At 37.8% G+C, this 19,296-nt stretch overlaps 1 protein-coding gene across 3 annotated transcripts in view; it reads right to left on the bottom strand.

Moving 5' to 3' along the window:
* The window catches only part of LOC124612286 (serine/threonine-protein kinase N), a 311,276-nt gene that overhangs the window by 148,669 nt on the left and 143,311 nt on the right, over positions 1-19,296 (bottom strand). For all 3 annotated transcript variants that reach the window (XM_047140393.1, XM_047140394.1, XM_047140392.1), the window contains exons 3-5: positions 12,533-12,642; positions 7,027-7,255; positions 3,415-3,557 (exon numbers count right to left, since the gene is read on the bottom strand). In XM_047140393.1, the coding sequence (XP_046996349.1) occupies positions 3,415-3,557; positions 7,027-7,255; positions 12,533-12,642 (482 nt within the window). The remainder of the gene's footprint in view (positions 1-3,414; positions 3,558-7,026; positions 7,256-12,532; positions 12,643-19,296) is intronic.

Here is a 19,296-nt window from a genome sequence, read left to right on the forward strand (position 1 = left end):
TTGAAAGGCATGACTGTTTATGAAAAACAATAAAGTGAACATTAGGAAATTATGTCAGGAATAATAACGGACTTGTTGATATTCTCCGGGAAGAGGATGGGGGAAAAAGACTGCCTGCGCCTGTGTGTAGCTTGATCTCTATTACCCAATTTTTAGTACCCTACATGAGATCTATGACAGCGATGGCAGCAGCAGTATGGACATACAGTCCTCTTCGGCTAAAGATGTGAAAGAAAAGAACTAGAGATAGAATCTGATAAAATTTTATCATTCAAGTACTAGAAAAAGAATGAATCATGAAAAGAAAAAGGACACAGTATACAGTAACACCATGGCTTATGTAGTTAAAAAAGCAAAGGCCAAATTTACAGCCTGGCTTGGGTATGTGGTTTTATTGAGCATAACAAGGCAATTATTCATGCACAACGATCAAATTTCACCTTTTGTTTATAAATCTTTCTCAACAAACATAATTACAATGACTGCATGGTACATTCGGGGTCTTTGAGTTATAGCTCATAATGGTACTTTGCCTTATAATAATAATAATAATAATAATATTTTCACACTAATGTGCAATCTGAAATTATGAAGTAATAATAATTATTATTATTTTTAATTTACACGCACTCAAGAGCAAACTGATAAGGATCAGGCTGTAAGAAAATTTCAACTTCAGGGTGGCAAGTTTAACTAGATGAAAATAAAAAAGTGAGGGTACTTCCTGAACAGAGGCTCTCTGCATGATCACCAAACAAAAATGTTGGACACAAGTCCAGTTTCTTATGAATACATCACCTTACTTAGTTATCATGACTCGTTCTTGAAGTACAGGAACTGGTGAAACACAAAATAAGGAGGGACAAGGAACTGCAGCAGCAGGGAGTGATGCTGTTACCAAAATGTGACCAATCATTTTCATTATCATATAGTGAAGAGTGTTTGAAAATTGGTAACTGTATGTGGAAACAGGAAAGGGGGGAGGGGGGAGGGGGGGGGGGAGGGAGGGAGGGAGGGAGAGATCATTCTGACATACCATTCTATCGCAATCACAGAAGAAAACTTCCATTATCTTCAATATGGAATGAATATCAAAGGGGTAAAAATATCTAAAATACCAGATAGCAAGGGGAAAGAGACAACTGTCCAGTTAGTAAAGAAAAATTAGGCAAAAATAGTGTAATTGCTAATTTTCGTACAGCGGCAGGAGGGAGTGTCATAAACAACATACCAAAAATCCCCACCAGTGGGGTATGGGGGAAGGAACATTTAAAGATAATTTTTACACTTTTCTTTAATAACTCGAAAACTATATTAAATTTCATACAAAAAACATCCAATTTATTTTTCTCTGGGACTAATAGTTTCAGTGTTCCAGAGGAGGGAAAAATCACAGATTACTAAAAATAGTGTTTTAATGGCATAAAATTACTGTTAAATGAAGTGGGTGAAAAACAAATACTACACGTGTATTGTGTTTAAGTGCAGTAGAGTGGTATTTAGGGATAAATTGTTTTTTGTGGCTGTAACAGGGTGGAGAGGCGACTGGTGGGAGCAGCAGTGTGAGGGACAGTAGGTCACCGGACTGTGGTCACACCTTTCCCCCTTCATAGGTGTGCTAGCTGAAGAATGAGCAGGTGAATCCGCCCTCTGTCTGCAAAATCAAAAGCAAGCAGCACCTGGGATGAGAGGTCACCTTTCACAGAAGAACACCTCAGGTGCTGGACAGTGTGATTAAGAAACTATTTCTCCTATAGAAGTGTAGAATAGTGGGCAGAGATTTACGCAGATTCCATCCCTATGCATTTCTTGCATTAGTTTTATTAGTAGCTCACATCATTATCCTAGTGTTACACTCCCTCTCTGGGCACGTCTGTGCACCACATCACAAGGGATCATGAGTTGCGCTGCAGAACGTCGGTATAACTTTGTGAAACACCCTGTAGTTGCTTTTGTGATGTAGTGGGGTAGACAGAGTGGGGAATCACCTGCTCGCTGTTGCAGTTTGCAGACCTATGGAGGAGGGAAGTGTATGACCACAATTCGGTGACCAAATTTCCCTTGCACTTCTACTCTCCACCCTGCTCCACATACCCTGTTACATCCCCACTACACAATTCATCTATTATTATGGCTCTACTGCACTAAAGACATTGTACACATATTCGATATCTGTTCTTAACACAATCCATTTAACAGTAAACAGTAGTTTTATACCATTAAAACAATATTTTTAGTAATCTGTGGCCTTTCCATCACCTGGAATGCGGGGTTATTAGTCCTAGAGAAAAAGTGAATAGAACTTCCTTTGCAGGAAATCTAATTTTGTACTGGGAAACATTTTTGCTAGTTGCCACAGTTTTAGAGTTATATAAGAAAAACATAAAAAAGTAACATTTAAGGCCCCACCATCCTGCTCATACACCACCGGTGTGTATTTTTCGTATGTTGTTCATGACATCCTTTCATGTAAGTAGACAAAAATTTTCAAGTACACAATTTTCCCCCTTATTCAACCTTTGTTTTTGCCTTCGGTGACAGGGCTACAACGTTATAGTCGCTTTGTTGAGATATTCCAGAAGCCACATAACTACAGAAACTCAAGGATTTAAACATCCTCGTAGATATTATAAGATCATTCATCATCTAAGTTGATGCCCTCAGAATTGTGAGAATCCATGACCTCACTAATATTAACTCTGCAGAGAAACCCCCATTTTGCTAAGATCATAAACAGTTACAGAAACATCACTTGGACCAGTAAAACTAGTAATGTTATTTTATTTTATTCTGAAGGTACTATGATCACGATGGTGATGAAAAAAATCAGATATCCAGCAGGGTAGATGATTCAATTTTTCTGTGAAGTTACCAACTGACATCAATTTTTATTTATTAATCTATGTTTATTAAACAAAAGTTTATATGTTGAAGAAGTCAGCATCAAGATACACACAGACTTATCTTTAGAAAATACAGGCTATCAAAGGAAAACATGATTTTACTGACTAATTACACAGGCCGTGGGCCCAGGTTCAAAGAAATTATTTTCGGAGAGTATCACAACTCAACTAGTTCCTTTCATGCAGTGCTAATAATACTAATAGAGAAAACTAAGTCAACTGTAACATTGTGTACCAAGTGGAATTATCAGTCCACCCTGACACACAAAAATGTGTCTCCTAATATATTACTTATTCAACATGTGTGTGTGTACACTTAATAGGAAGGCAAGTCTGCAGGAAATCAAAATAGAGAAAATTATTCGGTTACTGTATTTTATAGTGCTGTTTTCAGCTGACAGCTTTGTCATGACGACTCTCTCTTTCAAATATAAATCAAAATAAAATACAACCTTCTCATACAAAAATGTAGTGAGTCAAGTGAAAAACTGTATGTTGAAATGCTACTTACTTCCTGAAGGGCTCTTTTATCTACAACTTTGGAACTCTGCAGCATTTTTATAACATTTTTTGCACCTTCTACAACAGCTGCCTCAATCCTCAGTCTGTGCCTTAATTCTTCCACTCTCTCTTCAAGTGGTGTTTCAAATTTGTCTGTTAAAGAAAGCAAATATGCAATAAATATATAATTATAATTGATAGTAATTATAAACTTTAATTAATGGGGAGGTATCTTGATGAAAAGACAGTACGAAGGGAAAAAATACAATTCCATCATCCTAAAATTCTTCTGAAATGTTTCATCAAAATATTTTTATTGCTTAACAGAGCTGTAATTGTACACAGTAAAAAAAGATAGCTCATTTTAATTAATGCAGGTGCACAAGCTATTTAAGTGAAAGTACAATAATGATATATTATTTTCTTGTTGTAACAGTAGGCACTAATGACTGCTACATAAAAAAGCTGATACTGCAAAATTTGTTAGAACTAGTGCATTACAAAGAAAAACTTATATATTGTAAACCGGTCTGGTTGGCACAAATTGCAGAAAACTCGCAAAATGGCAATAATTAAAAAGAATTACCTCTACTGAGATGAAAGTTGAGAATGTTGTTCTCATGAAAATACTACACAAGACTAACACATATAAACCAGTGGCACTGAAATCCACTTGGATAATCTGTACAACACTAGAAGGAAAGTGATTTGCATTACACTTTACTGAATTACCTTTGGCACTTTAAGGAGCGCTATACAACTCTGACACTCTAGCCATGGAAACAAAATGTCTGACAGCCAGCAGAAGTGTTTCCAGATGTTAATTTAAAGGTGTTTCTTCTCAATAACTCATTATACACCAAAGACAAATTATTGAATAGAAATAATTATTCATATATGCAAAAACCTTTAATTGCCCAGCAAGTAGCCATAAAAATACATATATTTTTTAAATGTATGTTCTGTGTTTGTTGTTCAGTTGAAACATTCTAAGTCATAATGTTTTTCATGATCTATGGAACACATATCTAGCTAGCAGACAACTACATGTTTAGGAGAAGGATGGCAGTTAGTGCTCTAAACATGATGAAAAAACTGGGATAGGTAACATAGTTGAAGGCAGGGCATCATTCACTGGATAAAATGCAATGAAGGGACAATGGTGGCAGACTCAGGGTAAGTCACGTAGGGACAATCCGGTGGTCAAGAGACAGTTGTTCTGAGTAAAATCTTTCAGTTTTCAAGGCGCATCAATTCAAATAAAATACTCAAGCTTTTGATGGCTATTTCTGCCATTGTGACAGGAGTAAAAACAACTAACTGCCAAGACTGGTATGGTTATCTCCTTGTACAGACGTGACTGCAGCCTATGGTACCAAATGGAGAAGGCCGAAACGAGGCAGATGTGGAAACATATTGGGCATATCATACCAGCTTCAGCCTGCCATGGGACCCAGTGATGTCAAGCGGCATGAGGAGCCTGAGCCACACTTGAAACTGCTGTTCCCGCCTCCCTATGAGCATCATGTATCTGTCTTTGCTTTCTTTCAATATCCAATGCCCACACCCATGCCCTACTAATTGTGTACCCTTGGTCTCAGTTAAAAATGCTGCTGTTTATTTTCATCTCAGCTGCCTCGTTTATAACAGAATCCCAATATGATGATGCATGAGCCAAGACTCTTGTCTTTTCAAACCATATTTTGTGACAGTTTTCCAGGCTCAGTTATGACTGAGTTGCCAAGCTCCCTTTTTTTAATATGTCGCTTGTGCTCAGTACAAAGCTCTGCAACTGTGCAAATAGTTTGACCTATATAGGTGCTACTGTTTTCGCAAGGGACACCTCACACATCGGGCACCTGAAAAACAATGTTTTCTTTAACAGGGCACAGCATGTCTCATATCTTGGGGTTGTGCCAGAATACTGGTCTCAGTTCATGTCTCTGCAGCACACATCCTAACTTGCGGCTCGTTGCTCCACAGTACAGCAGGAAAGCAGCCAACTTGGCCTCTTCTGCCGATTCAAAAGGAGCCCTTCATTGCACGTGAACATGTTTTTAATGTTTCCTTTGCTATAAGAATTCTCTCTGAAAGCGTGTCTCAAATGTTCCAGTTCAGCCTGTAAGTGGTCATCATCATCAGAAATAATCTTTGCTCTATGCATTAGCATGTTACGGACCCACATTCTTGCACACAAACTATCTGCATCCAAGTATCGATTAGTGTGCGTTGGCTTTCTCTACACTGAATGACTGAGCTGCGCTCCTGCATATTGTCACAGAAACAAGTGTCGGATTTATGACGACTGCATTAAGACAGGCTCATATCAAATTGGTATTCACAGGTTTTTTCCCCAATGTTAATGAGTTTGTGCTTGTTGAATGTTTGCCTCAAAGACAAAATGTGAACTTTCATTATTGTACTGTGCCTTGCCCACAAAGATAGGCAATTTATGACTTTTCTGCCAAAAATCAGTTTAATGTCCAACTGCGGTCATGCTACTACCCACACTTTGCTCCATGCAACTTTCTTGTTTCCAAAATTAAAATCTATGCTTAAATGACATAATTTTGACACCACTGATGACATTAAAGAGAATTTGTCATGGACACTAAAGGATATCCGAAAACATGCTTTCCAGGACTGTGCAGCAAAGTGGGGAGGTTCCTGGGACAATGGTATGAGCTGACAACAGAGCACTTTGAAAGAAACGGGTACTAACACTATGCTAGTCAAACACTAGTTTTATTTTAGAAAAAGACCTTATATTTGGCTCATCATATTGAGTCAGCATGAGGGTATAAAAATAATATTGACTAAAAGTCAAATACGGAAACTAACCAAAGATATGAATCAATCCTCACAGAACAAAAGGTATCGATCAAAAGAAAAGATTCATATATTAATGGCTGACTCTTTGCCGATTATATGTAGAGGTGGAAGTGAATATCTTGGCACAAAGAAGGTACAATTTTAAATCATTTTATTATGTGGTACATCATTTATTTTGAGATGAATCTAGTATTTATACTGCCACAGTTTCAAAGTAGCACCATGAGACCAACTGAGACTGGTCTTCATACAATTTCTGTTCTTGTACCCAAAATACACAGACAGAATATAGGATGAAAATATTTTTCAATAATATGGGCTATAAAGGGGTCAAATGAAGATCCTTCAACTGGCTGCAGTGGTATGACAAAGTAAAGTCTCCCCACATTACTTTTTTGCCTAATTTTGACTAGCACATCCCCAGGGGTAAGGTATTTGCAGCTTTTTAAAGACACCATCCAAACTGCAGAAGGCTCACATACCATATAAACGCACCTGGTTCACTGGTGTGCAGAAATAATTTTTACGGTTGTGAAAATGAGTATGGAAGTTGACATATGACATACCAAACACACAAAAGTTCTTAATGCTAACATGTCTTTGTTTCATAATAGCATGGTAAAATGAAGGTAGATAAGTATTTCCATAATTAGTTACAATTTGTGCAACAATTAACTTACTCTAAAACACACGATGTATAACCTGAATACTTACCTATATGAACTTTACTAATAATAACCATTTACAAAAATTCCCCCAGGTAAGCATTGAATTATCAGTTACAATTTACCTTTGGTTTGATTCATTTCGCCACTCCCATTACTACTGGTACTGTTAGGTACTGAACTAGGATCCACACTGCTATGTCGTAGCTGCTTTACTTTCAAAATGCGCATTTTCAGGAACTCTATTTTAGCTCTTGAGTCGGCCAACATCTGATGAGCTTCAGCTAAAAGTTTTTTATCTCTAGAGTGACTGGCTGTCAAACTTGCTATCATATTTTCAGCTCCCTGTTTCACCTGTACAGAGAAACAAATTTACAATTAGTTCTGGCTAGCCTTTTCAAAGTCACAAAGTCTATACAACAGTTCAGTTCTTCTACCAAAGGAGTTGTATAAGAATGTAGGTAACTGTACAGTATAAGCTTCATGTGTACAAAAAATACAAAATTTAAAGATAAGTAAAAAATTAAATTGCAAATTAAAACGAAAGGAAAAACGTTGCTCACCAACCAGCCTACTGAAAAGACAGGATACATGAACACTTAGAAAGAACAAATATGTTTTCAAAACTTAAAATTCTTTCATCCAATTTACAGAAATAAAGGGAGAAAGAAGGAATAGGTAGAAACTACTACCACAGAATAGGAGAGGTTACACGGGAAATCAGAACTGGAGTTAAAAGATATATTTAAATTCCTAATAACCTAATACGGTTTGTTCGTTCACAAATCTTTTTACAACAGAGACACTGCATAAAACTGCACTGCACATCAGAGGCTGCTACCTAGGTATCTGACTGTGGGTGCACACGGGTTTTTTTTTTTTTAGATTAGGTGGTTCTCCAGCTAATCCAGATAACAACAGCTGTAGGAAACCCAAAATATCAGTACATGATTGAAAGAAATGCCTCACACACATGAGAGTATTAAAACCCTAGTGGTTAACTGCCACAGCTTTTGCAGCAAAGTGCCAGAGTTCAAAGCACTCCTGAAAAGCAGTGAAGCTCACATAAAATTAGGTACAAAAAGCTGGTTGAAGCTTGAAATTGATAGCAGTAAGATTTGTGGGGAAAATTCAACTGTATATTGAAAGGATTGGCTACTAGAAAATGGAGATGTAGCCAAGAAACTTACTGCTGAAAAGATGAGTGAAATCAGTATTTGTCTCAGTGGCATTGAGAAACAGTCGAAATTATTAATATTGAACACAGCTCTCGGGCCCAATGAAATCCCTATCAGATTCTGTATGAGTTAGCCCCTCTTCTAACTAAAATCTATTGTAGATCCCTTGAACAAAAAACTGTGCAAGTGTTTCAAAGAAAGCACAGGTAACACATATCTACAAGAAGGATAGAAGAAGTGATCCACAAAACTACCATCCAATAACTTGACATCAATTTGTTGTAGAATCTCAGAACAAATTCTGGGGTCAAACATAATGAGGTATCTTGAAGAAAATGACCTCTTCCACACCAAACAGCAAGGATTCCAAAAACGTCGATCAAGTGAAACCCAACTTCCACTTTTCTCACTTGGCGTACTGAAAGCTTTGGATCAAAGGCAGTCAGGTACATGCAGTATTTTTTGATTTCTGAAAAACATTTGACTCAGTACCACACCTACACTTATTGCCAAAAGTTCGATCATGTGGGTTTCAAGTGAAATTTGTGGTTGGATGAGGACTTTTTGGTTGGGAGAACACAGCATGTTATATTGAATGATTTTTCAGTGTCACATGTCTCAGACTTTTTGCAGATGATGCAGTCATCTATAATGACATACCGTCTGAAAGAAGCTGCATAAATAATCAGTCAGATCATGATAAGATTTCAAAGTGGTGCAGAGATTGGCAATTTGCATTAAATGTTCAGAAATGTAAAACTGTGCACTTCACAAAATGAAAAAAATGTTGTATCCAATGACTATAACATCATCAGTCATAGTTGGAATGAGCTAACTTGAACAAATACCTGGGTGCAACAATTCGTAGGGATATGATATGGAATGATCACTTAGGCTCAGCTGTGGATCAAGCAGGTAATAAACTTCAGTTTATTGGTAGAATACTGGGGAAGTGCAAGAATATTGCTTGCAAACTACTCATGTTCACCATTCTAGAATACTGCTCAAGTATCTGGGATCCGTACCAAATAGGACTAACAAGGAATACTGAATGTATACAGAGAAGGGCAGGTCTTGTAACCATCCAATTTAGGCAATTCTGACATTACGAATGCCTTCTGGACATTGGGAAACTGTTTATTTTTAACACACCAATGTTAAATTAGCTGTATGTATACACCTGAGGATGTGATTAAATCACTGAGAAACCGGTTATGTTTGATCCTGTAATAAAGGACCTACTAACAACTAAGCTGCTACTGAAAGTTTTTTAGATTTTAAAAGTTTCTAAAAATATTTCTATTAGCATGGAGGACCAGAAAGAGCGGTCATTCCACCAGGGTATGAGGTACTGTTCATGTATAAACCTCAACAATATGGGAATGGAGCTTTACACACACACACACACACACACACACACACACACACACACACACACACACACAACAACAATAAAACTATCAGTTTGCCTGGTATGGCCAATGCATAAGCAACACAGGATGGCGGACTTCTTCTGGGAGAAGCAGTACTCTCCTCGATTGATAGTGCACAGTTTATTACAGGGGGGTTAGTAGTCTGGCAGATGCTTTTCCATCTCTGATGGAGCAGAGATTTTGTTTACACTTGCAAATCCGCACCTGGGATCGTCAAAGTAAATGGGGGACAAGTAATAGCTCCTCTAGCTAAACAATTAACCACTTCATTCCCGGGGATATCCACATAACTTGGGACCCACCTGAAGACAATCGAGCAGGCAGTATGATGAAGTTAAGCAAGGTCATGAATAGCAGATACCATAGGGCAACAAGAGTAACAGCGGTCAACGGCCTGGAGTATGCTCATTGAGTCATTACATATCAAAACATGGTCAAGGAAGGCCTTTTTAATACGTTGGAAAGTTCTGTCAACAGCTATCAGTTCCGTCATAAAAACACTACACCCGTTCTTGGCAATGAATGGCATTCCCGACCAGCAGGAGATGTTAAAGCATATCACATCTTATTGAAATTCTTCCATTCCTTATGTGGCATACAGCAAACCAGTGCTTAACAGTATCGGTTAAAAATAGTTTTGGTTGCAATTGCATTTTGTGGTGGCAAAGAACTGACAGGATTATTGAAAATGGTCACTGCCACAAAGATTGTTATGTAGTGACCACAAGTAGTGAAGCCATGAGATTGTGGGAAGATATAGCTGAAAGGTGCCATGGGCGAGTACTGAGGGAACATGGATCACGGTTGGTAAGAAGCTGGTGTAACAGAAGGCTCCTATCCGATGAAGTGGTACTTCCCCAAAGGGGGAGTGCACACTGAAATCCCCACGTACGAGAAAAGGGTGGAGAGTTGTTGGATTCAACTGGTCAACTCAGTGAAAGTAAGTGGCCTTCTTGGAGATAGGTAAATGTTGCAAATAATGATCGCTGAGTTAGTTTGCAACCATACTGCTTCCATTGTGTTATGAAGGGGAATCCAGTCACAGGTGATGTCTATGTTCCGTAACATACAAATCCCTCCAGATGCCCTTTTGGAGCCAGCTCAGTTCTGACACAATGCATGATAACTGCATAGTATTGGGGCATGGACAACAGTGAAATGCATTTCTTGTCGAGCAACGCAAATTACAGAAGAGGAGGAAATAAAGTGCTGTAATTCCAGCAGCTGACAGTAATATCTATTACAGTTCCAATGAATAATCATCTTACGAGTGTCCAGGTTAGGCAAAAGGGGCCAGGAGGGCCAGCCATCCTCCCAGACCACTGCTTGTCACTAACAGGGATGGAAGCACACCAATGAGCATTGGCTCAAAATCCAAAGGCGTGGAAGGCTTTGGCTCCTCCACGGTCATGTGACTAGCCTTATCCCAATTGTTTTCACATAATTTGTCATCATAGCAACAGGATATGGGCGTTGTTATTATTTTAGTACTTCAGTATAGGACAGCCAATCAACAGACTTACATTCCTGTATTTTCTTTTCTTTCTTTAAGACTGCGCGAACTGGTGAACATAAAGGATAATGTTCAGTGCAATTAACACACAAACGTCGTTGGTCACATGGACTACCTTCATGGAGTGATCATCAGCAGTTACCACATTTTGGGTCCACTGGGCAGCAGGATGACATATGACCAAAGCGTAAGCATCAGAAGCACCTCATTGGTGGTGGGACTTAAAAGTTTCACGTCACACCTGCACACTGTAACTAACTGTTTCCGGGAGGAAATTCCCTTCAAAAGCTAAGATACAAGCACATGTATTTGTTCAATCATCCTTAGGACTTTTCTGAGCACGTCAGATAAAATGTACACCTCATCTTTCAAGATTAACCCATAGCTCATCTGTATGGAGTGTGAGATACCTGTGTAAGACAATTCCTTGGACCATTTTCAAATGTTTATGTGGAGCAATGTTCATGGGTGTGTCATACAATCGTTCGCCTGAAGAGCTGTAGACTGTGCAGCAGAGGTGACTTTAAGTGCAAAATGTCCACCCTCAGGCCACCCACTCCCTACAGGTACCACCCAACCGCAGCAAAGGTTATTTGGTACGACAGCCATTGCCAGGGGCCCTGATGCCCCACGATGGGCATTCACCCCTTGTATGCTCAAACATCAGTAATTTGATCCCTTTGTTGTCTGGAGGCTCTACTGAAAGGCTACATAATGACCCCACCATGTCAGACTGACTATTGCATTGGCTTTTAAATGCATACATGAGATCATGCAAATATTGTGTGAAAGTTATCTTGCACTAGTGATCTTGAACAAGCATACAAAGGCAAGCCAAAATGGCTACCTGGAGTTTCCACTGTTTTAAGTTAGGTTCAAGATTTATAAATTTTGTGGTGAGGACTAAGCTGCTACTGGCCAAACAAATAATGTAGTCAAAACAATACCTTAACCTTAATACATTTTAGACTTGGACAGCTTCATCTGATTATCATGTAATTCAGGAATGAATTACTGAATACTTCTGTGTGTTATGAAAACAGCTCTGTCAAATAACTGTCGAAACTGTGATTTATTACATTAACAGTTTACTGAAGAGCTGTTTGTGTTTGCTATATAACTCACAATTTACATGTTTTGGCACTTAAAAAGTGGTTCATAGCAGACACCTAGTTTCTAACCAAAATAAACAATAAAATTTACTGAAAATACTAAACTGGACTCAAATTTTAACATGGTAAGAACACAATTTCATTTTCCTCCTACAGCTAAAGATAAACTGCTACCAAGGAAAGAGCTTAAGGGAGGAAACTGAAAGCAATAGGGAAAAAATATGTATGAAAAGTTTTAAAAAAGGAAAGGCTACAATACATTAAATAACCATCTGAATCCACTCCTGACACTATTCTGACTGTCTTCTCTGAGCCATTAGCTTAGTATCTAATTTTGTGCATCTTCTGCTTCAATGCGGAACTGTAACTTAAAAGAACAGGTATATATGTTTTACCTTCTGTTCTATGTTCAGCTGTTTTTCAAGTGAAAGAAGTCTTAAGTCATTAATCAGTCCATCTCCATTGCTCGAGTTTGCTTTTCCATGTTGTGGAGAAAGAGCAGCATCTGTAAACAAATTATTCAATGAGAAATCTTAACCATGACAACAGCAGTACCACATCACGATATCTCACAAAACAACATTATTGCAAGGAAATAAACAAGTATTTTACAGCTCTCTGAAATATTTACTGTTTTTTGCCTAACAATTGAAAGTAAAGGACTCTGATACAACCAAGAATGTTTTGTGCAGATTACAAGCTTCATCTACAGTTATGCCAATTGTTTGTGTGTGTGTGTGTGTGTGTGTGTGTGTGTGTGTGTGTGTGTGTGTGTGTGTGTGTGTTTCTTTAAAAAAACAACCATGCACTTTTCATTCTGCACCGTTCCCTTCTTCACAGAATCTCAAAAACTGTTATGCACTTGATGTCTTCATTCAATATATTTACATTCTTAGATTTTCTTTCTATTTTTCAAATTTGAAATTGCTGAGATTATTTTTGTATTTATTTTTATTGTAGAATGTTTGACTTGATTCGATAGTCTTTTCCAGTTGTATCTAGGAGAGTCAAGTTTTTTTGCAGAGTATGATTTTGGCTTTTATGTGTGGGAATGGTCTTTTACTGTAACTGGAGACTTATTATGGAATCTCACGATTTCTCATTGGACTGTATTTAGTTAATCCAATGCTTTGAATAATTTCTCCCTGGTTTGCATCTTTTGTTAACTTCTCCAAGATATTTACATTTTTAGACTTCAAAGACTTATCCAAAGTCAGATTACAGTGATTTCTATAAACAAAAAAATTAAGAAAAGTTCAATTTATCTCTACACCAAAAACAGGTAAGTTTAATTGTGACTTCTTTATTTTCAATTTCAGGTATTACTTGGCTACTTTTGTCTGTTTCTTTTTGTTCTTTTTTTACATTCTTAAATGGTGCTTTTTTCTCAGAATACTGAAGTGTGCAGATCTAACTTCAGTCTCCTTGCAAAAGTCTGGTTTGAATTTCAAATTGTTACAAAAATATGCTGAAAATCTTAACTTCCAATTTGGTATTTTCAGGCATGCTTTGACCAAATTTGTCTGTCTGTTATTTACTTTTAATTCAGCAAATGTGAAGAATGGGGCTCATATCCCCACGAATCATTTCCTTTATAGAAATTGACTAAAGTGATGACCTAATTTTTGGAATGGCCCCAATATTACCCTTTTTTTATCAATATTCTATCTGCCTAATATTGCACTAGACAAAATTTTAACAGTACTAGGAAATCGATTGTGCCTGTTTTCTTTTTCTTTTTTTTGAAGTACACAGACTCTTGCACCTTCCAATAGTCTGGTATTTCTTCGATTTCTCATTTTTTAAAATTAAGTTTAGGATATTTTTTAAGCCTCAACCACTAAGGTCACACTTATTGCCACCTTCTACATGCACTTCATTTTTTTAAATTTGTTCTTTAGATAATTATTATTAAAGCCCAGTTGCAGGTTGCCTATCTAACAGGTTCCAGAGGCAATAACTATTTAATTTTCAGTACTTCATATAATTATTGAGTAAATTTAAAAAAATTAAAATGCTGTCATAATATACTCTCTAAGAGGCATATCTTACATTAAAAGCTTAGCACAGGAAGTAAAGTATTTCAGTTATAAACTTTGTATATGTCTTGAGGCAGCATAACTCGTAGCACAAAAATTACCCAGACCACATACAACTCGTATTTGAGAATGTGAGCACTTCATGACTTGTATCACTTACTACATTTTCGCTGTTCATGCAGCAAAACTTCATCATCAGGCATGACATTTTAATGCATTACTTCTTTATTACTTACACTATTCGGAATACATTTTGAGACAATATCCAGGTATAGCACAGAATGTACCTGTAAAATGATATCACTGGACGACACTTAAGTTCAGGAGATATGACGTCATAAACACTGAGCTGCGTGAAAAACTAGCTTTTTGTTGGGGAATGGGGTTAGCTTGCTCAACTATAAAGGTTTTACATACTTAACACCAAATATTTGACAAATGTCTGAAGCTGTTTTATACAACAAACCAGCATGTGCTGAAGCTCACACTGCAATTCTCAAATTGTTGGAAGTCTTTGTGTTCTTCGAATATAAGAATATTTTCAAACAAAGTAGCCAGTAGTGCACAAAAATAGTGTTTTGTATGGCACCGTTCACTGGGAGGTCCCAAGGAGTAGGTTCAGCCCCATAATCAGAAAGGGTTTTCTTACTTCACGGACAATGGCCCCGTGCAGTGTGTGAGAGATAAGTGAATGTCATAATGTGACTTCAATGGATGTGTATATCCTATGGTGTTGTATGATGGTGATATGTGGAAGAGTGTGAAACCCAATGCCAACACAGGGGCTACTCCTCTCTAACACCATGAAGGGGACTCCCGAGTTTAGCATGCAGCCCATCTGACAGATAGAATTTCATGCAGTGTCAAAAACATTCACTCCAGAAGATGGTGTGGAGAGATTTAGAACTGAATCCAGAATTTATGTACCAAGTCTGGTGATCATGAATTTTACACCACCACCTTTCCTCCTCTTATTGGCCAAATACTGTATTCTACAGCATAGAGTTTGAGATCAATACTACTATAGCTCCTTCCTGGACCGTTTCGAGCATTTATTTATTTATTTTTTTAAGTGAATTTTTAATTGACTCAAGTCAAAATGGTTACTAAAATTTAATCAATTGAGATACAATTTCAATTGATTTCAGAAGGAAATTATAAAGCCTTAAGACATAAGAGCATAAACATATTAGTGATGACAAGAGAAATTATGTATCACTTGCACACAAGTCTCAGCATCAGTGATGTAATAGAGATTTCTCTCATTCTGGACCTCTTCTCACAATACCAGCCAGCCTGTTGATGGCTGAAGGACAACAGGCCGGTTTAGGCCAGGGTGAATTGAAGTGAGCATAATGGAATAAGCATTCTACATCTACATCTATACTCACCAAGCTGCCTTGTGTCATGTGACAGAGGGTACTTCGTGTACCAGTCCGCCCCCCCCCCCCCCCCCCAATCATTTCCTGCTCCAGTTTGATTTTCGGGATGAACAAATGCGGGTATATACCTCTTCGAACTGGAATATTGACATTTCCCTTCTGCAGCAGAGTGTGTGCTGATTTGAAACTTCCTGGCAGACTAAACAGTGTGCAGCACCAAGACTCAAACTCGGAACTTTGCCTCTCGCAGGCAAGTGCTCTACTGACTGAATCATCCAAGTATGACCCATGACCCATCTTCACAGCTTTACTTTTGCCAGTACCTCACCTTCTACCTTCCAAACTTCACAGAAGATCTCCTGCAAAACTTGCAATACTAGCACTCCTGGGAGAAAGGATACTGCAGAGGTATGTCTTGGTCACAGCCTGGGGGTTGTTTACCCAGAATGAAGCTTTCACTCTGCAGTCGAGGGTGCACTGATATGAAAATTCCTGGCAGATTAAAACTATGTGCCAGACCAAGACACTAACTTGGGACCTTTGCCTTTCACTTGCAAATGTTCCATCTACTGAGCTACCCAAGCACGACTCATGACCTGTCCTTACAGCTTTACTTGCGACAGGATCTCGTCTTCTACCTTCCAAACTTCACAGTTCTCCAGCAAAACTTGCAGAACTAGAGCTCCTGGAAGAAAGGATACTGCAGAGACATTACTTAGCCACAGGAGTGATAGTCTTGCAGCTTCACACGAGAGCTTCTGTGAAGGTTGGAAGTTAGGAGATGAGGTACTGGCAGTTTCAAATAAACAAAACATCTGCATTCAATTCTTCTTTACTTTCTTGGTAGCAGACTCTATACAAAAATATTCTACCATAGTTACATTGTTTTTTCTTTGTATTTTTGTTTTTCTCATATGTTTTCAATGAGCAATAGTTGTGTAATTTAGTTTATTTTGTGCTGTTCTCACACTGGCCTAATCACTGACTTTTAGGGCATTTTTAATTCTCTTATTTGCCTCAGATAAAAGTTTGTTGTAGGCATGTAATTCTGATTAGATACACTTTTCCTCCCTTTCCAATTTTTTTTCTTTCCTTTAAGTTTTTTTTACTTTGCTAAAATATTTTTTTCCCTGTTTTTCTTCTTCTACTACTTCTCTTTTCCTCTTTTCATATCATTCTTTCCTCTTCCTTGCACACTCTTCTTGTAATCATTTTTCTTCCTCAGGTCTAGCTAAGTAGCACTGACGAACTGTACAATTTCTTTTCAAAAATTATTTCACAGAAACTTTTATTTCATAGCTGTATTGTTTCAATCCATCTTTTATAGATTCAATTGCGCTCTATGCAATTCTGGGGGAAGGTGTGTTCTAGTTTCTGTGAGAAAATTGTTAACACTGGGAAATCTGCTTTCTGGATCTGCATTGCTATCTACCACTACTAATACAGAAGGTGGCTACTCACACATTCAGGGGTCAAAAATTCCTGATAAATTAATGGTGAGCAGAGGGAGCGGATACCACAATAATGACTTCTTTCCTCTCAAGTGAGATACACCATAAGTATTAGTTTACATGCAGCTTCTAAACATTGATAATTTATAAAGAATAATATTCATATAATTAACACATTTGACATATTATTTTGAACTATGTGATATATGAAACTCAATTAAATTAAATTTCAAAGCTAAGTTAAAAACACAGAATTCCCTAAGATTTAATGAAATTTCTGAAATTCCCTAAGATTTCCCTGATTTTTCCAGGCAAAATGTAATTGCCTGAGAATACCAGGCTTTCCAGAAGAATCGCCACCCTGACTCGGTTTTCACCAACCTCTTGAGGTTTGGGAACACATCACTAGCTGCAAAACTTTTTATGAAAAATAATTTTTGCAAATAATGGTCAATAATCAACTTCTGCATGTTTCTGTCAATGTCCTTTGCAATATACACATCACCTGGTATTGTATGACACTGAAGAATCTTCCACTCATGAGAGATGATTTCAATAGATATTGGAGAAGTTAATATAACATTTTCTGTGATTTTTTTGATGGAGTTCACAGCCCATGATTTACATCTATTTTCAAGTTGAAGGCATCTACTCTATTGCACAATTACAGTGTTGGCCGGTAATTTTTAAGATGATGGTGTGCTACTTTTCATAAAATTCTCTCATACAAAGAAAAAGTGACTTCTGCACTTGGGCAGTATTTTTTTTTTAAAAGATTTTCCTTGTTTCACATCCAATTTCCATTTCATCAGCACACCACTGACTTACTAGTCTTTCAATGCACAACATTACAAGTGTCAGAGAAATTTCAACTTGGAAAGCATGCAGAATTTTCTTGAATTCATCTATTCTTATTGGAGGAAGTATTAAAAAAATTGTGTCTGTGTCATTACATCCGCCCTTTCCTGACCACAAACTGTGAACCCTTTCTGACCCTTTCCCAAAAACACCATGCGCAATATGTATAGAGCAGGTGTCAATGTCAGTTAGTTCCAGATACTTTAAAAGCATCTTTTGTTCATCACATGTCTTTTACTGTAGCATGAGACATCAGGCAGGGTCTGCACAGGATATGGTGGGCTATGCGCAGTGACCAACTTTCATAAAAAGTGCTGGGCAAGTTCATTCATTTGTTCAGAAGGGGAGGCCAACCCTGTCTGCCGCCTTTCGGTCTGTCATTGATGACAGAATCGAGGCTCATGGTTATTATGCAAAACCTCATTATCTACCGTGTTATTCCACTAACTATAGACTTTTTCAATGAGAGAATGTAATTTTCAAGGGGCAATGAACAGCTGCTGGCTATAGGTTTTGGAACAACATAAGTGAAGACATTAAATGTTTATTTTGTAGAGAGAATGTGCTTCTTCTTAAGATACGATTTATTTTTCCTGAGTTCTTCACTTAATAAACCACTACTTCACAATTCTCTCGCAATTGCATCTGCCCAACATGTTAGCGAGGTAAGACTGTGTAAACACCACTGTGTTTTAGCAAAAGAAGCAAATTTTAACGTGGCAACAAGAGAAATTTGTAGGTACTCGAAATCTGCCACTCGTGACAAATGGCTCTGAGCACTATGGAACTTAACTGCTCAAGTCATCAGTCCCCTAGAACTTAGAACTACTTAAACCTACCTAACCTAAGGACATCACACACATCCATGCCCAAGGCAGGATTCGAACCTGCGACTGTAGCGGTCGCGCGGTTCCAGACTGTAGTGCCTAGAGCCACTCGGCGCCACTCATGACACTTCTCTGAAAGTTACAGATGGTTAACAAGTCAGGAGAAAATAAATTGCTAAATTTTTGGCGAAATTCTTTTTAGGTACTAATCAAAGCATCTACATTATTTATAATTTTATATTCTATGGCTGCTGCACAGAAAGGGAACCTTATTGAGCCCAACATTCAAAAGGTGACAGCTATTTCTGAATGGTCACCATGCAAGTGTGGTCGTGAAGGGGCCCCACCTAATATTTACAAAAAATTTGAGTGTAGGCTTCAGTTCAGAATGGCATTTACCCTACAAGCATCCCTCTCTAGCCCCACCACTACCGCTCTCCCAATGCGTGCCCTGCTGTCTGCGCATCTACCGCCCATGATTTTCTGCACAGACTTTTTGTAAGTGTTGAAGTGATGAACTGACTCCATCGCTGACATGTGGCCAGTACCTTATTTTGATATCAAGCTGCTTTTATATTTCTCTATTTATTAATTCATCATCT

This window comes from Schistocerca americana, chromosome 4 (assembly GCF_021461395.2).
Source record: "Schistocerca americana isolate TAMUIC-IGC-003095 chromosome 4, iqSchAmer2.1, whole genome shotgun sequence".
Taxonomy (NCBI): Eukaryota; Metazoa; Arthropoda; class Insecta; order Orthoptera; family Acrididae; genus Schistocerca; species Schistocerca americana.